The 22,585-nt window shown below is 39.9% G+C and overlaps 1 protein-coding gene across 1 annotated transcript in view; it reads left to right on the top strand.

Moving 5' to 3' along the window:
* LOC139742670 (retinoblastoma-associated protein-like) overlaps nt 1-22,585 on the top strand; it is a 37,631-nt gene that overhangs the window by 14,345 nt on the left and 701 nt on the right. Inside the window, exons 15-23 of the mRNA XM_071653200.1 lie at nt 364-661; nt 2,155-2,232; nt 16,068-16,172; nt 16,768-16,887; nt 17,651-17,718; nt 18,300-18,404; nt 19,220-19,250; nt 19,682-19,854; nt 22,407-22,495. Coding sequence (XP_071509301.1) covers nt 364-661; nt 2,155-2,232; nt 16,068-16,172; nt 16,768-16,887; nt 17,651-17,718; nt 18,300-18,404; nt 19,220-19,250; nt 19,682-19,854; nt 22,407-22,495 — 1,067 coding nt within the window. The remainder of the gene's footprint in view (nt 1-363; nt 662-2,154; nt 2,233-16,067; nt 16,173-16,767; nt 16,888-17,650; nt 17,719-18,299; nt 18,405-19,219; nt 19,251-19,681; nt 19,855-22,406; nt 22,496-22,585) is intronic.

Raw genomic sequence — 22,585 nt, forward strand, 5'->3', positions numbered from 1 at the left:
TTTACCTGTGTAGAATCTATGCATGCCTTCTTCTTTTGTTCTGCTTCCTTGAGCCCCAGCTCATGCATTGTTATGATGAGGCTGCCATGTCATCATCCTTGTTCATTGCAACTTTTTATAAATTTTGAAAACATTATTATTCCTCATCCCAGTCACTATAAATTCTCAAACTCTGTACTAAGTATAACTGATTTATAGATGTTCAAACCTAAAAGTCTGAAAATCTTCACGTGGTCCCCTTTAACCCGTTGAGGACGAGTCACGAGTAAACTCGGGCAGGTGTCTATGGGAAATGCGTGTTGTGGCAAAATCAAACCGTCCCCAACGGGTTAAATGATGCATTCTGTGACATCGTTCCTGCAGGTTCCTGTCACCTGTCCGACCCGGCCACTACTCAAAGATGAGGCAGGCCGAGTGTGTCCATCCCAGGCCTGCGCACACCGCTAATGGTGGTGCCACCGCCAGACTGGGCGGTCACCATGGCAGCCCCTCTTTCAAGCCGTCCCAGGGGGGCGCGGAGGGGCAGAACTGCCCCTCCCCGAGGCCCAGCCAGGGAGGGGCCCGGTCTGTCACGCTGAACAAGTTCTTCAGCAAGGTACTGCAGCTGGCGTACCTCCGACTGCATACCATGTGTGGTCATCTCGGTATCCGGGAGGATTTGGTAAGTGAGGGGGAAATCTGTATCTATGATGATGGCAATGTTGATACGTTGGTTGTGTCTTTGTCTGTCATCTGTTAAATTCCACTGAGATCACATTAGTACTATTATTATTACTATTAATTATTGTTCCATGTTAAAGTAATAAATAGTTAAAAAGTATTATTACTGTAAATGTCAATATTTTCGCGCGATTAATTTTTCGCGCTGAGCGGCTCGAAAACATATTCGCGGGTTCTTAAATTCGCTCTCCGCAGCGGGTTAATACACAGTCGCTGTTTTCATCCAGCGATGCCAGCGTATGAAAGCGACATAGGGAGCGGCGCGAGTGTGAGTACAAGCGCTCAACTATAGTACGTAGTACACTGTACACGTATTTTTAATACTCGATACATGTACCGGTACTGTAGTACTAGTACTGTAGTCGCGGAGATGTAGCACACCAATCGGCCATGGGCTCGGTGCGTGCGGTGCGTGCGATGATACTGCTATATGCGTAAACATGTCTGTACTACTGTAAAAGTGGTTTCTTTCGTGGTGGTTTTATTTTCGCGCTTTTCGCGCTTTGAGGTTGAACCGCGAATTTAACATCACGCGAAAATGTTTTGAACTCGTCGCTTGTACAACGCAATCATTACCGACCGCGAATTTAAACACACGCGAAAAAGTCCGCACCGATGGAAACCGCGAAAGTTTCTGTACGCGAAAGAAACCACTTATACAGTACGTAGCAGTATCATCGACGAAGCGCACGCAATTCAGGCCGTTCAAAATGTGCATAGAAAATTGCGAAGATATATTCGCGCGTTTTTGAATTCGCGCTAGCCGAACGTAGCGCGAAATCCGCGAAAATTAATGTACCGCGAAAATTTCCACGTTTACAGTACCTTCGCCAACTAGTTTAAGTTTTTGTTAGCATTTGTTTGATTATTTGTTTGTTTGCAAAGAAACTCAAAAAGTTGCAAATGAATTTGGAGGAAACTTACATGAAAAAATTGATAATGATGGAAGGAACAGATGATGACATTTTGGTAGTGATCAGGAATTACTGTGAATTCTGAACAGATTTCTTATCTTTTGAAAGCAGTGTGATCAAATGTCAATGCAGCCAGCTATCAAAGTTGAACATTTTCAAGTAGTTGACTGGCATACGTAAAATAAGGCAATGAACATTCGGAGGCACCTAGTAGAAAGCAAGCCATGGGATATTATGGGCAAGAATTTGAAATGCAGCACATCAGTGAGTGCAAGTCAGGGTTGCCTAGAGCAAAATCTGTTGACACATCAGAGATTTTTAGAAACCTATTTGCAAAAGCTTTACAGCACGTAAACAGAATAACACAGATAAGCTTTGTTGATACGATTGCCGTTATCACTACCTGGGTATTTTGTTTCATTTCATTTTTTATTTTTGCAAGTCTTGTGAATATAATCTCACTTCTTTTCACACTTGACAACTTTCTTTCTGTGTGTCTGTACAAATATATTGGTCATAGGAGAAGTCAATGTGGACGTGTGTGGAGCACTGCATCACCAACAAGCCATGGTTACTCAGGGGCAGACATCTTGATCAGGTAAGATCTTATGGTGTTTTTGAGTGCTCTAAAATGAACTGAACCAAAGCGTAACGTACTAAACTGTGCCAGATTTGGAGCGTTGGAGTGCTCCATTGAGAAAGCGTACCTCATGAGTCATTTTTAGAGGGGGTTACACATTTTGTAGCAATGGGGTCATTCACTTGGCGCGCTTACGCTACTTACAGATGTCCCGAACAAAGAGAATGAACTCTTTGCATTATGACGTATGTGCATGTTACATGCATTCTTCACATGCAAACTTTTGGTACCCTTTTGGAGCACATCGAGAAATGGCCCACTTTTTGCTCGGTGCAGAACACTATATGAACATTTGAGCTCTCCTCTAGCATGGGTACGGTACAGTACAGTTCGCTTTAGGAGAGCGCTCGAACGTACGCTTACATTCTCATTCATGTGTCCAGAGTAATGATGTGGGTCCATCTGTTGCACTACTTTGCCAGCAACTGGCCGGGGTTTGATTCCCAGTGAGTGTAACTAAGCTATGTTGTGTGTATACATGATGTCCTCGTAAGTAAGACTCGAAAACAATCTGTTCCTTGGGTAGGACATTGAATGGAGGTCCTGTGTGTGAGGGAGTCACAACTTGTGCATGTAAAAGATTCCACTTCATTCATTCATTCATTCATTCATTCATTGCAAAGAGCAGGAAGCTTATCGGGTGAGGTGGTCCACCCACAAACCCTCACAAGAAAAAAATGCTGAATAATGCCAATCCCTTTTTGTTTGCCCCAGGCAACTATCTATAGTCGGCAAACGGTATCAACCAAGCACATTGTGCCAGGTTGAAGAAGATCCATGTATCCCTACAGCTGTCTGGAAGCTAGTGGAAGAGAAATCCAACTTTTTTATTATTATTATCATCATTTATTCGACCCGGTAAAGATTATAGGATGCATTGGAACTCTTTTGAATCTCAATAGATCCTGGGGATGTAATTTTTGTTTTTCTTTTCAGATCTGTGTAAAGGAATCCACTCACCCTGCTCGGAAGAATGAAGTATCAAACGTTCTCAACTTTTCTTTTTTTATGGAGTGTTTCATTTTGTTATGGTTTGCCTAGTCAAGCCAGAAATGTGTCTGAAAGTGGATTCAAAGGGGAACAACAGTTTACAAAAAGGAACGTGGTGAGGTTCTTCACAAGCAACAGCATGATAATAGACTGCTACATTAAGGTGGTATAGGACCTTGTGTCAAGCGATGTTTTTTTTTTTTAAGCTTTGAAACTGGAAATGGTATGCTCATTATTTTACTTTTTTACATAATTTGTGTATACTGCTTGATTCAAAATGATGTTTCTCATGAGGATGGACACTCCATTGGTTTAACTCTTAACGTGCCATGGTCGCCGATCGGCGACCATAGTCCTGACGTGCCATGGTCGCCGATCGGCGACTAAGAAGAGCAAGAAAACTCCTGCTCATTAAAATGTTTGTGGTATCATAATTACTTGCACTATGAAACTGCCATTGATATATAATGATAGCAGATAAGTGTATCTATCGTTTGAACTAAATATTTGTGTATGCTTACATAGGATTTTTTAGAGTAAATTCATGATTTTTCGACAAGGTATGTTTTCTTCGCGCCGGGAAAATTCGGCGTGAGCGCACCCTCTGTGAGCTGTGTATAAATCAAAAGTCTCATTGGTAAACCACGCGTGTGTACGCTATTGAGTCTGCGTGTCTTTTCTATGAGGTTCCAGTCGTCTTGTTCCGCTTGGATGCTGTCCTGCGGGACGGCTGAAAGCATGCTTTCATTTTGTCCCTCAGAGAAGGTCAGCTTTTATTTTGACGGTCAAGCCTTTCATCCTTTTGTCTGTTTGATGTACTGTAATCGTCCCGACGCTTACATACAATCAGATACAAAAGAAGAAAACGCCTTTGTCCTTGTGTATGCACGCGTACCAGCAAGCGAAAACTTGACTCGTGAACTAAGCCGCACGGCACATCCATATAATTTGCGTTGACGTGATCGTCATTGTTTTTAGCCTGTCATTGCCGGTCTCCTTGTCCAAATGAAAGTGAATACCAGGAGAAATTTAGGTTGGCGTACTTTAGGACTAAATACAGAATGGTAGAAAAAGAGGGGGAGGTGAAAAGGGTATAAAAATACCCAGGTATAGTCCCCTTTTGTGTATGAATGTGTCATTACATAATATCATTAGCGCTAGAAAGAGTTCGATATACACACCTTGAGAAAGGGAAGTACTGAATACATAATGCAGCTGGTATGGTAGTGCCCGACATCATAGTAATTTCGTACGCATATTTCTGCGTACTTACGATCTTCAATACTCGCGGGACCTCGTAGACTGGCCTCACAAATCGTTTATAAGGACCGAAACCGCAAAAATAGAATGCAACACAAAAATGCAAAAACGTTAAGAAATTCACATTTTACCTCAGATTTAGAAGAAGATGTCGATTTATCGCAAGATTTTATCATGGGAACTATTCAAAATGTTCGTATTAGACATTTTGCGGTGAGAAAAAAAAAATGAGCCTCATTAGCCGATTCTTTTTCTCTTTGTCCTCCCCTCGGTAAGAATACTAGTAGGTACATGTAGTGAACCTTGGGTAAGAATTGTGGTTCTGGTGCAAGAACAAGATGTGAAAGCATTGACTATGCCATTACGAAAATCATGTACCTAATTATAATGCGATTTTTTTTTTTTTTTGCGGTTGTAAAAGACAACTTTTGATTTTTTTTTAAATTTTTGGAGAGAAAGATATACTTGAAGCCTATTCTCCAAAAACCTGAGTGAATAATTTGCGTACTTTTGCTGAATTCGTATTTTCAGGACTTTGTGAATAACCGGTGTTATTTTTTGCCGACATTTCATCCACTTTGTGCTGAATTCAAAGCCACAAAAAAAAAAGGCGTTCGGTGATACGATCCGCTCTCCTACTGTATACATAGTAAACGATTCATAGACATTCACAAAGCACACATCGCGATAGCTAATGTCCTATCTTTTTGGCCCTTTGTATGCGTTTATTGTGTACTTTCTTCTGACGATAAGTGTCCCATGTTTTGCAAAATGGTAAAGTGCTCAACAAAACTAGTCAACAAAAGGAATTCCAATGTTGACATTGATCAAATCCAAAAACGTACGTGAAGGACTTTCCAAGATAGCGGAAGTCATTCAAACTGACTAAACTCTCACTAAAACCCTGTGGACTTACGAACCTTGCGATATGTCTTTATTTCTTCTTATTGTTGTTGTGTATCAATGAGCTCCTCATATACTTGGCGAGCAACTCTCTTGCACTTCCTCTTCTACAAAATTTCGTGAATAAATTTGGCAAATACAACAGATCACAGTACTGTAGGCTGTCTTACTTGACACCTGACGCTGTTTTACGTAATTTGTGCAAAGTGCAACGTGATTTTGACCTTTTTTTAGCTTAGCTTTTTTGTTCTAATCTAAGATAGAACTAAGTGTACCCGTATAATCAAACCTTTTGTTGTGGAACTTGCCTTGATTCTTGTTTGTGTGTTGTTTGATATGTGTGTGTGTGTGTGTTCTTTTTTTTGGGGGGGGGGGTACTATCCATACAAACGATCAAGACGCAGCCTTTTTCAATATTCAATAATTGGTGCAATTTGGTCATACAAGAATGTCGTTAACTCAAATCTTTACTTCACAAAATAAGTGAAGAAGTCGAGGTAAAATTATTATATCTCTCTATGATATATGAATAACTTCAAATTATTGTTGTAACGTTAACCTCAATATCCATCTGTCCCTTCTCTCTCTCTCTCTCTCTCTCTCTCTTTCTGACAGAATCGCTTTGTCTCTCAAACTCTTGTTGTTACTAATACCCTATTGGCGAATTTCATTTCTTCTTTTTTTTCTCTCTCTCTCTCTTTTTTTTTTTTTTGGGGGGGGGGAGAACTATATACTCTAAAGAGGAATTGCTGTACAAGGCTTCGTGCATTGTTTCTTCGTACCTTGCGTCTCGTATGATTTGATGCGGATATAAAAACTGTTAGCTTACATGTTGACGTTGTTGTACAGTACGTTTGCATGGAGTGTATGATTTGATGAATTCCTTTGTTGTGCATGTTTTCAGCTTCGCTTATTATACTTTTCCAACCTTACATGCAACTAAGTGTGCTAATAATCATACTCTTGCTTTGTTTGTATGTGTGCTTTTGAGTCTTGTTTGTCGGTTGTTTATTTGATTTTGTGTTTTTAGGCGAAGAAGAAACTGACGACCTCGATCTATGTATGTATACAATATATATATATATATATATAGAGAGAGAGAGAGAGAGAGAGAGAGAGTAAGAAATATACGCATATAATATACTTATATATTTATATATATATATGTATGTATATATACATATATATATATATGTATATATATATTATATGCACACATGTTTATTATTATTATTATTATCGTTATACTGTATGTCATAGATAACTATTTTTGGAACGTCGAGTTCCATTTCCATTCGTCACTTTCTCTCTCTCTCTCTCTCTCTCTCTCTCTCTGTCTTTCTGGCAATAGTATTCTCTCTTCAAACTGATCTCACTCCACATATACAACCTGTTACTGAATATACATTGCACCTTCTCTCGTCAATATCTCTAGATACTACTAGTATCCTTCAGTAGTTACATACACTTCAGTTTTGCAATCTCACTATAATTGATCAGCTTTGATCTGACATTACACACTCAGCAACGCTGATTAAATTACAAATAAGAAACAGATGAGTATAGTTTATCTCTTTCACTCGTCACTGTGAATAATGCTTTATTTTCAATTCCTCATTCACACGATGACTAGTGATATCCGGAAAAGAATTCACTGCTCTTACATTGACAACTTACATGCATGTAATATGTGGTGATATGACAATTACTTATTCAAATGCGATCGTGGAACTCGCTGTAAAATCATGACAGCGGCTACTTATTGTTGAAGAGCCAAGGAATAATTACACAATGACATAAATAACCCCACATAATCTAAAGTTTGATAAGATACACCATTGAATTCATAAACACAATATACCATCGAGATTCAGAATTGCCACTGACAAGTATACATTGTAAGTGTAATGAGCACTACACAAATCCATAATTCCATAATTTGTCGGACATATGTATGTATACAAAATAAATTACTAGTACAAGTTGATAATAAACTAGTGCTAGTGGCACAATCACTGGCATATCACTGGTTACTCATGGGGATCGATTTGACCCATAATATCAACCTTTTCTGATAATACAAGAACTTGTGAGCTACATCTCAATAAATTATCACATTGTCATTGATATTTTGTGTATAACCATATCATCAATATGAACGTTTATCTCTTTGTACAGTATTTGATTTTTTTAATGCTATTAATTACTATTTCGAAGACTTACGGATAATAAATAACCAATCCTTACAATTACGGGAATATCACCATTATTGAAATGTACATACATTGTGTGTACACTGTAAATAGGCAATGTAATATGAGAGATAACTTGGCAGAGAAATTCATGTCTAAAGATTTCACGTTACCCTGGCTAATGACATAATCATTGGTAACTGGGATCGATTTGACAGACAATAACCACCTGGTTTTGTGTACATGCAAATGAGTACAAGTGAGAGTACACGGAACGTTTCTTTTGGGGTGAAGTTCAGACAGATATCGCGATTATACTTCAATACATCTCAGTCTTGGATCGTAAAACCAATAATGTCCATGTAATTACAATGAATCATGCACCTGGAAATGCTTGCCATCTGTGAGCTGTAATTTGAACATGCATATTCTATAAGCAACGGTAGACAGGCCTATACACGACAAGTTCATGACATTGTTTAGAGTTCATGTCATCAGAAGACTCAGTGTTTGTGACCTATGATCGGAAATCTTTTCTGGTGTGGTAGATCTCGAAACACGGGATGCAACACATAGCAAGTCCACATTGTCGGCAGTATGTCCTCGTCTGTCTTCGCCTTCCCCTCCTGCGGTCCGAACACACGTAGCAGTCAGGACGATGTTGTCGATCTTCGAACTCTGCTGGGAAGTGGCGCTCAGTCAGTCTTGCCTCGTTGTCGGCGATGGGAGGTGACGGTGTCCGACGATAGCGAGATGCTCTGTAGCCGTTCAGCAGACCCTCAATCACCCGACATCTGAAGTCGCGCGTGGACATCTTGTGGCCAGCCATGCGAAATGCGATGTAAGCGTTCACGAGAGCTACTTCCATGGTGAAGTGGTAGGTTACGCGGTATCCCTTGATTTTCTTATGAGGGTAGCGGTAGTAGGACATGCGTTGATCCATTTTGTCCACGCCGTTCATGAACCTGTTGTACACGTCAACAGTTGCTGGCTTCTGAATCGTACGGCGACCTCCTTCGGCGTTCTTACTCCGTATCTGCTTCTGTTTGAGATCGTTGCTGCTGACGGTCGACAGCACGTTCACGAGTTTCACGTCATGCCAAGTCACTGCTGACATCTCCCTCCCTTTGGCGAAAAACACGGGATCGTCACCTTTCGCAAGGTGCAGACCACCACGTCGGATCTCTTCTGGAAGTCCTCGTCGGTTGCTCCTCACCGTTCCACAGGCTCCAAGTCCGTTCCGTGACAGATCCTCGTAGAGCTTTACGGAACTATAATAGTTGTCCATCACGATCACGCGATCCGTGTTGTAGAATGGCTCCGTCAGCTGTTTCACCAGGGCTTCAGTGGCGCTGTCCCCATTGTCTTGTCCCTCGGCTCCGACATACTGCCGCCACCGCAGACAAAATCCCGTTTGGGCGTCACAGAGCATCCAGAATTTTATCCCCCATTTCCGTGGTTTGTTTGGGATGTACTGTCTGTAGGAGATTCTTCCTTTGAACGGCGCCAAGCTCTCGTCGATTGACAGGTATCCCCCGGGAAGGAAATGCTCAAGGTACGTCGGCTGGGACATATCGATGAGGGGGCGCGTCTTGTGAAGGGGGTCGAAACCGGGCTGTCCACGGGGCACGAGCTTCTCGTTGTCATTGAAATGAAGGAAGGTGTTCAATAGCTGAAATCGATTCCTGGAAATGACGTCGGCAAACCCAGGAGTCACTAAGATGTCGGAGTTCGTTTCCCAGTACTGAGGCACAGATGGCTTTGACACCAGTCCCATCGCTATTTGAAGTGCGGTGAAAGCGCGTATCTCCTCCTCATCGGTGTCCAGCCATACGCCGAATCGAGAAGCCTCTGGGAGGGGCGCTGGGCAATCGAAGAATTGTTGCGCATACTTGTTCGTTTCATCTGCTATGTGGGCAAAGATGGGAGTCGGATAGAACTTCGTAAAAAAGTCCACTGGCTCCAATCCTTCAGCGTCGAAAAGTAGTCTGGGTTGGTCGTCATACACTCGTCGACTTGACTTGAATCGCTCGTCAGGCTCAAGTCTCCGCCAATCGTGATCGGAGAGTGGTTCAGCATGAGTTGTTGGATGAGGCGGAGGTAGATCATTGAGGTGGTCATCGTCACCTCCATCAGCTTCGTCGCCTGACGAGTCTTCAAACAGTGATTCACCGTGCTCTTCAAACTCCGGGAGAAGACGTGAGGAATCACGTTCTTCTGTGCTTTCACTGCTACGAGATGATTGCGTGTCTTCTTCCCAGTTGTTATCTACAATATCCTCGATTTCGAAGTCAGAGTCCAACATGAAATCACGGACCTCTTCGGCAGTGAACTCACGCCTTCGCCGTTTTCTCGGTGGAGCCATAGAAGCGAGCACACTTTAGCTCATTCAGGAGAGACTGATAGAGTATTTAGAGATTATGAAGCAGTAACGTTGTTGAATCGCAGGAGAGATCGAGATAAATGATGATCACTGGCAATTTCCCCCTTCTTATGTAAGTCAATGTGATCAGTTCGGGTGATAGAATAGCAGGATTAAAACTATCAACGTTCGATACCTTCGCCAATCACGTATAAGCAAAGGTTATTATAGCTCTAGAATAAAACTTTCGTTTGAAAGACCTGAAAAGAAAGAGTGTCGCCTATTTCCAAAACCTAGCCCATAATAAAGGCGCGGCACGCGTGAATAGATGTTTCATGGCCACGCCACCTCACCGCGAATACAATAAGAGTGCCTTATTTGCATAGATGAAAGCGCCTACCGAAAGACCGCCTCAGACAAAAGAAGGCCATGATATCCAACCTTGGTCATGGTTTGTTACATTCGAAAAACATGTGTCAGTATTTTGTTGGTCAAACTATGGAAATATATGAACTTATCCCGTCGAAACAAGAATATCGGTCTGTAAACACTCGTAAAATAATGGGGAATGAGTGTTTTGAACTGGCAACACCTCAATTGCGAATGTCAACCTTACCTTTTCCCTGTCATATTGTACCTTTTCTGCCAGCAGAATCAAACACGTGAATGATTGTGACAGACTATATTATCGCGCAATTGATTGTGGGCTGTAAATCTAGGTTTCATCAAGTATGTCAACGAACTAAATATTGAAAAGAAATTAAATATTCATTTCAATAAAGCATTGTCATGTCGATTTAAAAGATATACATACATACATAATATGCAGAGTGGGAATAGATAAAGGCATTCATGGACGTATAGATAATTCAACGTACATGTTCCACGTATACACACATTCGTTGAACTACGTTCGTGAATGCCCTTATCTTCTCACCCTGGATGAATAATGAAGTAGCTACATGTACACTTGTTCTGTACAAGGCGCCTTCTCTTCCTCGCTCTCTCTCTCTCTCTCTTATATGTATATATATATATATATATATAATATATATATGTATATATATATAACAGCAACAAATAGTTTCTTCTCGGAGTCCTAAGAAAGTATAGATTCACTACAGTAGGTCAATATAAACTCCGTTGGAGACGTAAAGTGTCAAATGTATTGACTTGACAAAGCCCTATGGGCGAAAATGCGTCAAATTTATGTCTCCAACGGAGTTTATATTGACCTACTGTTGTGAATATATATATATATATATATATATATATATATATATATATATATATATATATATATGTATATATATATATATATATATATATATATATATACCTTTATATACGATTTTGCCTTATTCTGTTCAAATGTATGCAAATTGGTTGCTTTTCTGCTTTTGTGTTTACGTTCCAAGCCCTTGAAAAAGACTGGTAACTCGGTCGAAAGCTTGGGAGAGTAAAAGGCTATTAGTGAACATTACTGCAACATCTGCGAGCAGTCTTTCCCGTCACACCTACACATGAATATAATGCAGCACCCACAACGTAGGAGGCCAAGCCGCTTCACCTTGTATGCTATATATATATATAGATTATGATTATGTATTATGAAACTCATAGTCCGCGTGTTGGTACCAGTAAAGAAAAGATAAACAAGTAGAGTGGTAATGCATTTTGACAGTCCAACAGTGCTATTTATTAGCACATTCGGACTTTCAAAATTCATTACCATTCTACTTCTTCATCTTTTCTACCGACATGTATATAGAAGTATATATATATATATATATTTTGACAGTAATGTTATAACGACTGCGCTTGATAACCTAAGACGGCGCTTCTTCTCTGTCATAATAGTATAGGACAAAATATGTACCATGTAAAGCAGAACATAAAATGCTTCTCCTTCATGCTGCAGTCAGATTTTTTTGTTTATTCCGCTTTGCAAAGCTTCTTCAGGATACATAATACCGTGTTGTAGCCTATAAGAAAAGCAATCAGCTTTTGCGAGAAAAAGGAAAGAAAGAACACAGACAAGTTTCAATCATAAAACTTGCCATTCATCTCTCTCATCTTGACCACACAGTGGTATAAACACGAACTAAAGATTTGCCTCGCAAACGCTAAGAGGACGCTAATCAGGCAGATCATTATGTTCTGAACATGCGCGACACAGCCAACAGCCATGATCATTGTCCAACACGGGAATCTGCGCCGTCTTGATGTTAGCGTCGCCGATCTGAAGAACTCGCTGTTACCACAGATCAGAATTGAAGATCGCGGGCAGTACAATACCCATTTCCGTGAATTTTGGATACTAGAGGTATTCACATGTTCTTAAAAAAAATCAAACTATCATTTTTTAGCTCTGTATTATTCAATTTTCAAAACAGATTCAAATTCTGTCCATTCCAGTTGCATTACTCCTGTCTCGATACCGGTGGGACGTGGCTGTTGTGATGGGTCCGTACATGTATTTCCATAACCATCCTCCATCATGTCTATAGCAACGTGGATTGACTGTATGCATTGTGCCAACGATTTTCGTGTACATTTTTCAAGAAGTGATTATGTCAGTAATGCATCTAATTGTTATCAAAAAAAGAAAATCAACAAGCTGTATACAGGTACTTGAAATACGTGGGGTACCTTGTATGAAGAATGTGGTAATGACAGGGTGTTGAAGGAAGGCCTCTGATTTCGACGGACTGTGAGAAAAAATAGGAAATGATTATCATTAGCGCAGATAGGGTCTTTACCAAGAAAGAAGAGTCAATCAGAGCAACGTACAGAACAGAAACCAAGAATTCAAGAGACCTCCCCTGATGGTAGCATAAGTTGTGAAGATTTTGCATGTTCAAAGAAAGCTTTAGTTCATGAATAAACGCAGTATAAGCATATACAAACTTCGCCTTTTGTGAGAGTTCTTTCGGTCGACTTTCAAATGCAGTGAGCATCGCGGAGCTGCAAGAAAACGATACATGTTTTATGAAGACTAGAAGAGCCCTATGATAGTTATAGTCGAAGCCTGTGAATGAAACTTATATACTAGCGTGACACCTACGCTTTATTGAACATGGTTTGAGTTTTTAGGTCAGTAAAACACGTTTCCAAATTAATCTTTGACAGGAATTACTTCGACTCCCTTTGCCTATAGCATATTTTGCTTCATTTCTGTGCACAACAAAATATGAGTTTCAGTACCACCTGTGTTCTGCATTCATTCCTTGAAACCCTTCAGTTTGTAGCGAAATGAAGCATCATCCTATATGCATCCTACAGCATACGAGTGATTGCATGGATGTATACGAAACTACAAACGTGAAAAACAGCTCATTCTGTATTTGGCGTGTACATGCATTCATTTATTATGTATAATTATTATCATCATTGAGCGTATCTAATTGAACTCATGAACCAGACGGCGAAAACTTCCCCCTTCCTTTGCAGCGATAGTGATTACTATTGACATTGAGATTATCGTAACTTCACAGTCAATTATGCCTAATGTGAATAACAAGTCAACGATCAGAAATGAAGAAGTTGAGGGGCAAGATATAAAGAGAGAGTGAGGGAGAGAGAAAGAGAGGGTGAGACAGAGCACATACTTTGATTTATGCAAAGGCACGATCAGTGATCGAAATCATAAAAATTGATAAAGAAAAGTATGAATAATGAAGCTAGCATTCTACGCTACACCGGGACGACTGAACTTCGACAGTATAGAGTGTAAATACTGTTTCTGCTAGAGAAAAAGATGACACTCTGAGTTACAAGACGTGTAGTGAACAGAATTAGCAGCAATAAGAAAAGCGCCTCAGATCTTCCGACAGAAGATAGCTGTATTGACTATACTGCTGAATAACGTAAACTAATCAGGAGCGATTAGCGAGTAAGGAGACGTAATTTCAAAAGAGAGATAATGACATCAAAAAAGCCCACATTAGCAGAGTTTCTAAAGGTTGTCTTTATGTTTGTAGTTTCTTTTCGTTGTTTGTTTGTTTGATTGATTGACATCTTGTTTCTTTGCTTGATATTTTGTTGCCCCGGCGGCTCAATCCCACTTACCAGCATTGCCTTCTTCTTTATAGCTGCTACACGGGTACGATGATTTTTGAAGTCCTTTGATTCTCTCTTTCTATCATTTTGCATCATGGTAATTTTGTTGGAAAGATTTTAGTTTTTACTGCACCTCAAATGTTTTCCCTTATGTTTTTTTTTTTTTTTTTTACCTCAAATAACGTGATCATACTAATCATATAATGTTTAACAATTTTATATATATTTTCTTTTTTTTTCAAAACATAAGGATGCGTGCTTGACTTGATCATATTCTTTGATGTGTGGATGCATGACTTTCGCGACGGATGAGTGCTAGACTTTACATTCTGATTTTGCAGTTTTCTCCGATATTACTAAGGTTGTGAGACGTTAGCGGTTAAAATGTCGGGAAATGAATCTGCCGTCATGCGAAGGTCCAGCATCAAAACACTTTTCCGAAGTGAAGTACAATTTCTGGGATACCTCTAATATCGCTGATATTCTGTTTGTAAGTGTTACCCAACACCCAATGTACCGATCACGTCAAAAAGCAAAGTAATAGATTTTTTCACATGGTCATAATATTGGTGCGATACGAAAATGAAACTCACTAAGCTCCAAAATAATTTCAGTAAACAATGATATTGTTACCGATCAAAATCTTTTGAAATATTCAGAAATACGCAAACCAAAAATCACTCTCTCCATTTCTTTACGCCTCCCCCCCCCCCCCCCCGAATCACCGCACTGCAGTGCACGCAAATGAACTATCAGTAACCTTTGTTTATTTCATATGGATGTGTAGTTCTTGGTCTGTGTGCCATTATGTCCTTCATTTTGAAATAGACTAATTAGTTTGAGAATTTCATATTCCTACAAAACGATGTTCGCATACAGTTCGCGGGAATATTAGACCTAGATGAGGGTCTGATTGCTCTTCAAAATCTGGTGAACGTTTCAGAATGAGGATTATGTAGATATGTGTAGTGCTATATTTTCAAATTCCACTTTGTTCCACGTATCTGGTTTCAGCCAGCGCTAGGCGCAACAAGCACGTGGCTTCAACTGCAGGTTTCAGCGGCTGTCCTCGTGGTGCTGTGAGTAAATCGCTTGTTGTGAGCCAAACACGCGTCGTTGTTATGAAGTTACTAAGGTTACACTTTAGTCATGCCGCGATCGCTTTGGTGGTGGGTAGCTACGCAAAACAAGGAACTGACCATTGATCGATTACTCGTAGACTTTTGATGAAATAATAAGGAAGGCATGCGCCGCATTGTCAATAAGATATTTTTTGGTCCGACAGTGTAGCACATTGTTCAAGGCATCCTCGGATTATCTCCGCCTGTGACCATGGGCTCGCACGCCAACGAGCCCCTCACCGACAAAGGACTGCCGATTTCAATAGGGCACGCTCGCCCCTCACACTAACAAAAGAGGGATTACTGTTGGCACTTCCTGCTCAAATGGATAAAAGAGTGGAAAGACTCTCCTCCAAGACCCGGGACAATTACCTTTACTCTCAAAGAGGAACCGGGACTAAATAACCAAAGTTTGGGAATGAACTACTCGGTCAAAAAAGTAAATTGCATGGGCAAAACAAACTGCGAATATCTTTGAAAGTATACGACTCTAGTTGACAAATGTGGTATCATTCGAAAGAAAAAATGTATATCTAAAACTTTGTCACAGAGTCAAACACACGTTCTATTGAAGAAAATTCACAATTAATTCTTCCTTTTCATGCTACCCAAAATTTCTTAATAATTTTTTTATGATATGATTTCTTTCAGCAATATTTCAAATTAGGATAAATATTACTGCAAACTGACGACATGGCACGAAAGAATTACCATTTCTCCACATTTTTTGTGCAGACAACATTTCAAAACAAGCAGTAATTACAGAGATATGACAGTTTGAAATTACCCTGTCTATCCAGATTCGGAGCTTCCGAGCACTGGCTAAAAATCTCTGGCACGTTAGGGGTTTTGGGCCTGGCACATTAAGAGTTAAAGACATCTCTTTCTCCCTAATTCTCCCAGATAATCATGTGCTGCATCTTTGGGGTGTGCAAAGTGAGTGACCTTGAGCTGAAATTCAAGCGGATTGTGGATATGTACCGAGGGCTCCCCCATGCTTCTTCACAGGTATGGCTCACAGACATTCTTCTTTGTCCTCCTCCTCCTCCTCCTCCTCCTATTCCTCCTCCTCTTCCTCCCCCTCCTCCTCCCTCCTCCTCCTCCTTTTCCTCCTCCTCCTTTTTCTTCTTCTTCTTCTTCATTTCATTGGCTTGCAATGACTATTGTCCATAAATTGACACATCCATTTATCAAATGAATTGGAAATTATGTTGTAACCAAATCCAGGGGGATGGCAAAAATGTTTCATTTCCCCAGCCAACAACATTTTTTTTTCCCCTGTATGTTCTAATGGAGAAATTCAGCACTCTCATTTTTGTTTGAAATGTGTGCATTCTTTGATAACTTGAAGCCCATGTTGCTATGATACTGGAGTCATGTTTTTGCAAAGATCGTATCCTGTAGTATTTTCCTTTCTTTAGCGTGACTTCTGGCATGTTGTTACTCAAGAGCGCTAAAGAGGATTCTGTGCCTTGATTGGAAGGTAATGTACTGTGGGATGCGGTATGCATAATTTTATCATCATGTGACATCGAGTTGTCTAGGCGACAGACGTGTAATGGGTTAGTAATAATCTTTTCTTCTTTTTTTTTGGTCTCCACAGACCTACAAGAGTGTTTACATGGGAGCTAACAGGGACGCCGTTTCCATTATCACGTTCTACAACGAAATCTTCATCCCAAACATGAAGGAGTTCATTTACAGATTCCAGCCCAATGCAACGGTAAGTTCTGAGAAGTTATAGTCACCTGGTATGCTGTGTCAAGGTCCTGTTATTCCTCGCAAAGGATTTCCTGCATTTACCATTCTTCCTTTGTAATACCTTGTTGGATAACATGATAGATTGTCATTACATGTGACAGAGAATGAAAAGTAAGTTGGTATTTTCAGTGGAATTCTGGAAAAATCATGAAAAGAAAAGATTTCTCCGGGAAAGCTTGAACTGGAACGTTACAAATCATGTCCTGAAAGTAGAATATGAAAGACCTTCAATGGTCATGAGACAGATGTGACATGATAATTGTTTATGCTTCACCATTTGAAATGCTTCGTAGACATTTAAAGAGCCATAGTTTGGTAACTATTCATACAACTTTGGTATCATAATTTTATTATCACTCATTTCATGATAACTACAAAGTGTGTACTCATGTGAAAGATCTAGGAAGAATATATCTTTTCTTAACATTCTTGTTTTGAGGGGGAGCAGTGCCTCCCTACTCTTCTGCAGGAGGGTCAGTAAAAAGCTTGTAAAGTCATTGCAATTGCTACCTCTGCAAAGGAGGCTACTAGTGTGTTTTTGCTGGCATTTGTTCGTTCGTTTGTATGTCTGTTTGTAAAATAACTTGAAAAGTTAAAATCGGATTTGAATGAACCTGCCTGTATGGTTGGAAATGAACTGCTTGGCGGAGGTCTGCTCTCTCTTGGTACTCTCTAGTTATTCATGGATTAACCATGACATGAAACCAACCTTTCTTCATTCACAGACTCCGAACCATTCTCCCGTGCCATCTCGCTGCCAACCTACCTCCACGCCAGGGACAACGGTGTACCAGTAAGCATGCCAGCCATTGTGTGTGTGTGTTTGTGTGTGTGTGGGGGGGGGGGGGGGGGGGAGAGAATATCTATGGTATCCATGTGTTACTTTGGGAAAAAAATGTAACCTAGACATAGCATTCACTGCTGGGTGTGAGGTATTACACTCATACTGTAAAAGTGGAAATTTGTTTGGGGCGTGGACATTTTTACGCATTTTGCGTGACCAAAAACCAGCGCAAAAATAAGAATATGTGAATGCTCTTGCACATCACTTGTTCCACTGATAAATGTCTAGATTCTGTGGAATTTAAAACATGCGAAATTCATCTTACCCAGACAAGTACAAAAAATCACTCGCGGGTGCTAACTGTGAACTAGCTTATTGATGCATGTGTTTGGCAGTGTAATAATATCCTGTGTGTATATAACATCTAATTTCTTCATGACAACAATACTGGAAAGTCATTTATATTTGAAAAGAAAAAACAAGATTAATATCTCATAGAATTTCCATGGAAGTGGAAATTACCTCTCTGATAGTTTTGCAGCATTACCTAGAAGTCTCTTCAAAGCACAAGTAATGTGTTTCCCTTGCAGACTGCCTGGTGCAAACCTCAACATTATTTCGATGACCGACTCGCCCTTTCGAAGCCCCCGCTCCCGCCCCGTCCCATCCCCTGGTCAGATGACCCCACAAACAAGGTAAGATGATCGACTTTGCATCGACTGTTCTTGTTAACACTTGGCAACCACATAACCGTGCCTTTGGCTTTTGATGAAGATGTGCTTGCAACTTCTTTTCTGTCTCTGTACTCAAATAGTTTCTGAAAATCGCTGAATGAACAATGTTTTACTAGTTTGTAATACACGAACAAACAAAAAAAGATTGTATCATATCGAAATCTAACCCAACACATGACTGATATGGTGCTTCATTTTGCCCAGTTCTGGTCATTTTACTACTCCTTAGTATCTGTAATTTGTTCGTGGTATTTCTTGTATGAGATCATTGGCTAGTCTGTCTTCATATGGTTATTAGTATGATTTATCATGAACAGAATCATGTCCAGCCAACTAACTGTTAAGGCTGAAATTAATTTGTTTTCTCTTCCAATACTGCAAGGCAACTATCATCCTAGGTGTACTTGAAGCTATCATAAATGTAGAATTCATCGAAAGGTCATTGTGTTGTTGTTTTTTTTTCCTGTGATACCACACAACATCTATAGTCTGTGATTACACTTTTTTTTCTTGATCATTTCTTAGAGCTATTCCAGTCACATGAAAAAAACATTGTAGTAGTTGCTGTATTGAAGTTGCCTGAAGTGTGACATGTTTAATGTTGTGCTGACATTTATTCAAATGTTGCCTTTCTCCACTAACTTCTACCATCTTATTTTATGCTTTGAGGTTTTTCACTTAAAAAAAAAAAGAATTGAAAGCTTACTTTCTTAGGATTTTTCCTGTCTGTGATGTTACTGTTCAAACTTGTTTCAATTGTTGCCCTTTCTTCACAGGCTTCTGTACAGCTTTGGAGAAACAATAAATGTAAGTTACCCATATTCCTCCTTTGCTGTTAATTGCAGACTTCTTCTAGATTGTTTAGCTCTGGAATTGGCATAACATCTGAAGCAATCAGAAAGTGTCTTGGGCAACAGAGTTTCGGTGAAATTTTTTCTTCAGCATACACAGATTTGTTAAGAGATACACAGCATGTATTCTTTCTTTTTTTTTAACTATACAAGGGGCCTCATTTTAATCTCCTCGTGATGGAGCAGTGGGCTTTTGCTATTTTGACGCAGTTAACCATGCTCTCAAACAAACCTTACAAAGTATGGAAGCATTAAAGCTCTCAATTGAAAGTGATGCGAGGATCTTGCATTGCCATGTCGGATGCACTACGTTTAGCTCATCTGTGATTGCCAGTATGGATGCATTGATGTCTTGCTTTTATTTTAATTTTTGTTTTTCTCCAACAGTCTGAGCAACTTCGCGAGTTCAACCAGGAGAACACCAAGAGACATCACCCGACTCGACGGACGGCTGGCAAGAGGCTGAAGTTGGATGACACCGCTGACTCCGACGAGGGTGCAGGAGGGAGCGCTGGGGATGCCCCACCCAGTGGAAGGGACGGAGGTCAGGGGTCAGAAAGGTGAGCATACAGAGGAAGTCAATCTGACTCTGTCTCACCCACTTTCCATCCTTTCTCTTTCTGTCTTTCTTTGAAAATGACATTAAGAGTAGTTATGATGAAGATAATGATGAGAACAGTGAGTACAGGAAGAAAGATATTCTCTGATTTAAAGGGATGGTACAGTATTGGTGGAGATGAGAACTGGGCTTTTAACTTTTTGCGAGATACCAAGAAAACACTTATGAAATACAGTGAAACCCTGTTATAACGAGGTCCGTGGGACCGGCGATATTACCTCGTTATAACCGGTACCTCGTTCTATCCGTACGCATCAAAAACAAAGAAAAACATAAGCACCACATCATATACCCATAAAGGAAACCTAACGACATCCTTTGCGTTGTTATTACACAATTATGGATCATTATTATTGAGAGAATAAAGGGAAATTATTTGTGAATTAGACGAAAAAGTAGGGGCTGAAATTAGTTAAATATTAATTGTAATAATTCTTGTTTGTGAAGTTTTCCTAAACACCAGCGCAGATAGAGTAACGTACAGGCCTTGTTTACCGTAACTTGCGAGGTATTCTTATGCTTATAGTGCCCAGCGGGAATGCGATGATTTAATTAATCATTTCGGCTGTTATCTTATACAACGTATGATCGTTGCGCCCGAAGGGATTAAAAATGCGCTCTTTATTTTCTTCCCAAAAATCTCTTCGCGTTTTGTACATCCGTTCTTGAAAAATATGCGACAGCATTGAATGTGGAAGGTTGTGATTCTTTTTACGCAAATCTTTACCTGGTAGACCTTTCTGAAAGAAAAAAAAATCTTCTTTGTGAAGTGCAGTGTTAAAATTGTAATAATGAACAAACCAGATCTATTCAAACTAATGCGTTGGTTTCTTTTTCTGATTTAGGTTAACATGCGTCATTCAACTTTTTTACGCTACTTTCACCTGGCGAGATCGCGATGATTTCAGGGTAACATACATGCGTTGTTTACCGTTAACTTGCGAGGTATATTTTACGCTGTTAGTGCCCAGCGGGAACGCGATAATTTCATGATTCATTTCGGCTGTAATTTTATACAATGTATGATGGTTGCGTCCGAAGGGATTAAAAATGTGTTCTTTATTTTCTTCCGAAAATATCTTCGCGATTTGTACATCGATTCCGTTCTTGAACTGTTAAATGCGTTTGTTTCTATTATTTACGCTACGGTCACCCGGCGAGATTGCGATGATTTCTTCAGTTATTTCGGCTTCAGTCATACACACTCATATTTAAAATATCAGATAAATACTAAATACTAAATAAATGCGTTTGTTTCTTTTTCTGAACACCGATTAAGTAGGTTAACATGCGTTACTCAAAAATTTTTAGTAAGTTTACGCTACTGTCTCTTGACGGGATCGCGATGATTTCATTAATTATTTTGGCTTTAATCATACACACTCATATTTGCTAGCCAGCAAAAGAACTGGAATTCGGAACTAAAAATGGAAAGGGGGAGTTGCACACGCATTCTAATTGTCCATTTTTTGCCCCAAGTGTCGTTACATGAAACGTTTTTGAATGCGTTATCTTTTTTTTTTCGCCTCGTCACGCACGCGTATCTCGCGAAAAAGAAAATCGAATGATTATGTTTAATAATTCAGTAGGAACATCGGAAGGCATTCTTGTGTCTTATTGCGTGGTTTAGAAGAAAAAATGGAAGGAATTAACGGTTCTCTGCAAAGCGGGAAAAAGACGTGGATAGCGTGAATTCGGTTTTCAATGTTTCGTTTGTCGCGTGTTTGAAAGCGACAATATAGTCAAGAAATGGAACCTCGTTACATCCGATCAAATTGCTTATGTTTTTCTTTATCATGATGCACCGAAATTGTCCTCGTTATAACCGGAATCTCGTTATAACCGAACTCGTTATAACCGATTCGTTCTGCCATAGGTTTGCATGCAAAGGAAAACGGGACCGACGCGATCACCTCGTTAAAAGCGGTTCCTCGTTATAACCGAACTCGTTATAACGGGGTTTCACTGTAGTACTGAGCATACCATTTTAAGAGGAAATCAAAGTTTATTTGAAGAAAATCGGGTTTGGAATGACTGAAACATCCAAAAACAAAGTAAAACAAAGCGATCGTAATAAAAGGTGGGTCCCACACTTTATTAGAATCGCTCTGTTTTGGATATCTCAGCCAATTCATAACCAATTTTCATCAGATAAATGTTGAATTCCTCATGGAATTACATGATGATGATCTTTCATATTTCATAGGAGGCTTCTCATCTCATCAAAAAATGTTAGAAACCTGAAATTAGGTCTCAACCAAAACTATATGATCCCTTTAATAGTTGCTTTTATGATGGTGATTCTGAAAATGATAATGACTTTATCTGCATTTCAGTCCTCTCTGGAATCCAGTTGATTATACACCCAAAGAAATTCTGACTTTCAAACTTTGCTATGCCAACATCCTTTTGCTGAGGGCAACTGGAGTTTTGTATTTTTCTCAAGAGTGAAGTGTGAATGCACAATGCTTTTATTGTTGTATTCGACCACAGTGCGGATGACGTTGACAGTGGCATCACGAGGTTGGACGATGCTGAGCGACCTGCGATGTCGTTCCTTGAGAGGAGGCTGTCACAGTATGGTGAGTGCTGGATGCTTTTCTGACTGTCATCATGAATGGGTGATGCTGCTACCCAATTTTAGTTGAAAAAGCAGCAAACTGAAAAGAAAC

This window comes from Diadema antillarum, unplaced genomic scaffold (genome assembly GCF_040938485.1).
Source record: "Diadema antillarum isolate AM-2024a unplaced genomic scaffold, OU_Dant_1.0 seq00001013_RagTag, whole genome shotgun sequence".
Lineage (NCBI taxonomy): Eukaryota > Metazoa > Echinodermata > Echinoidea > Diadematoida > Diadematidae > Diadema > Diadema antillarum.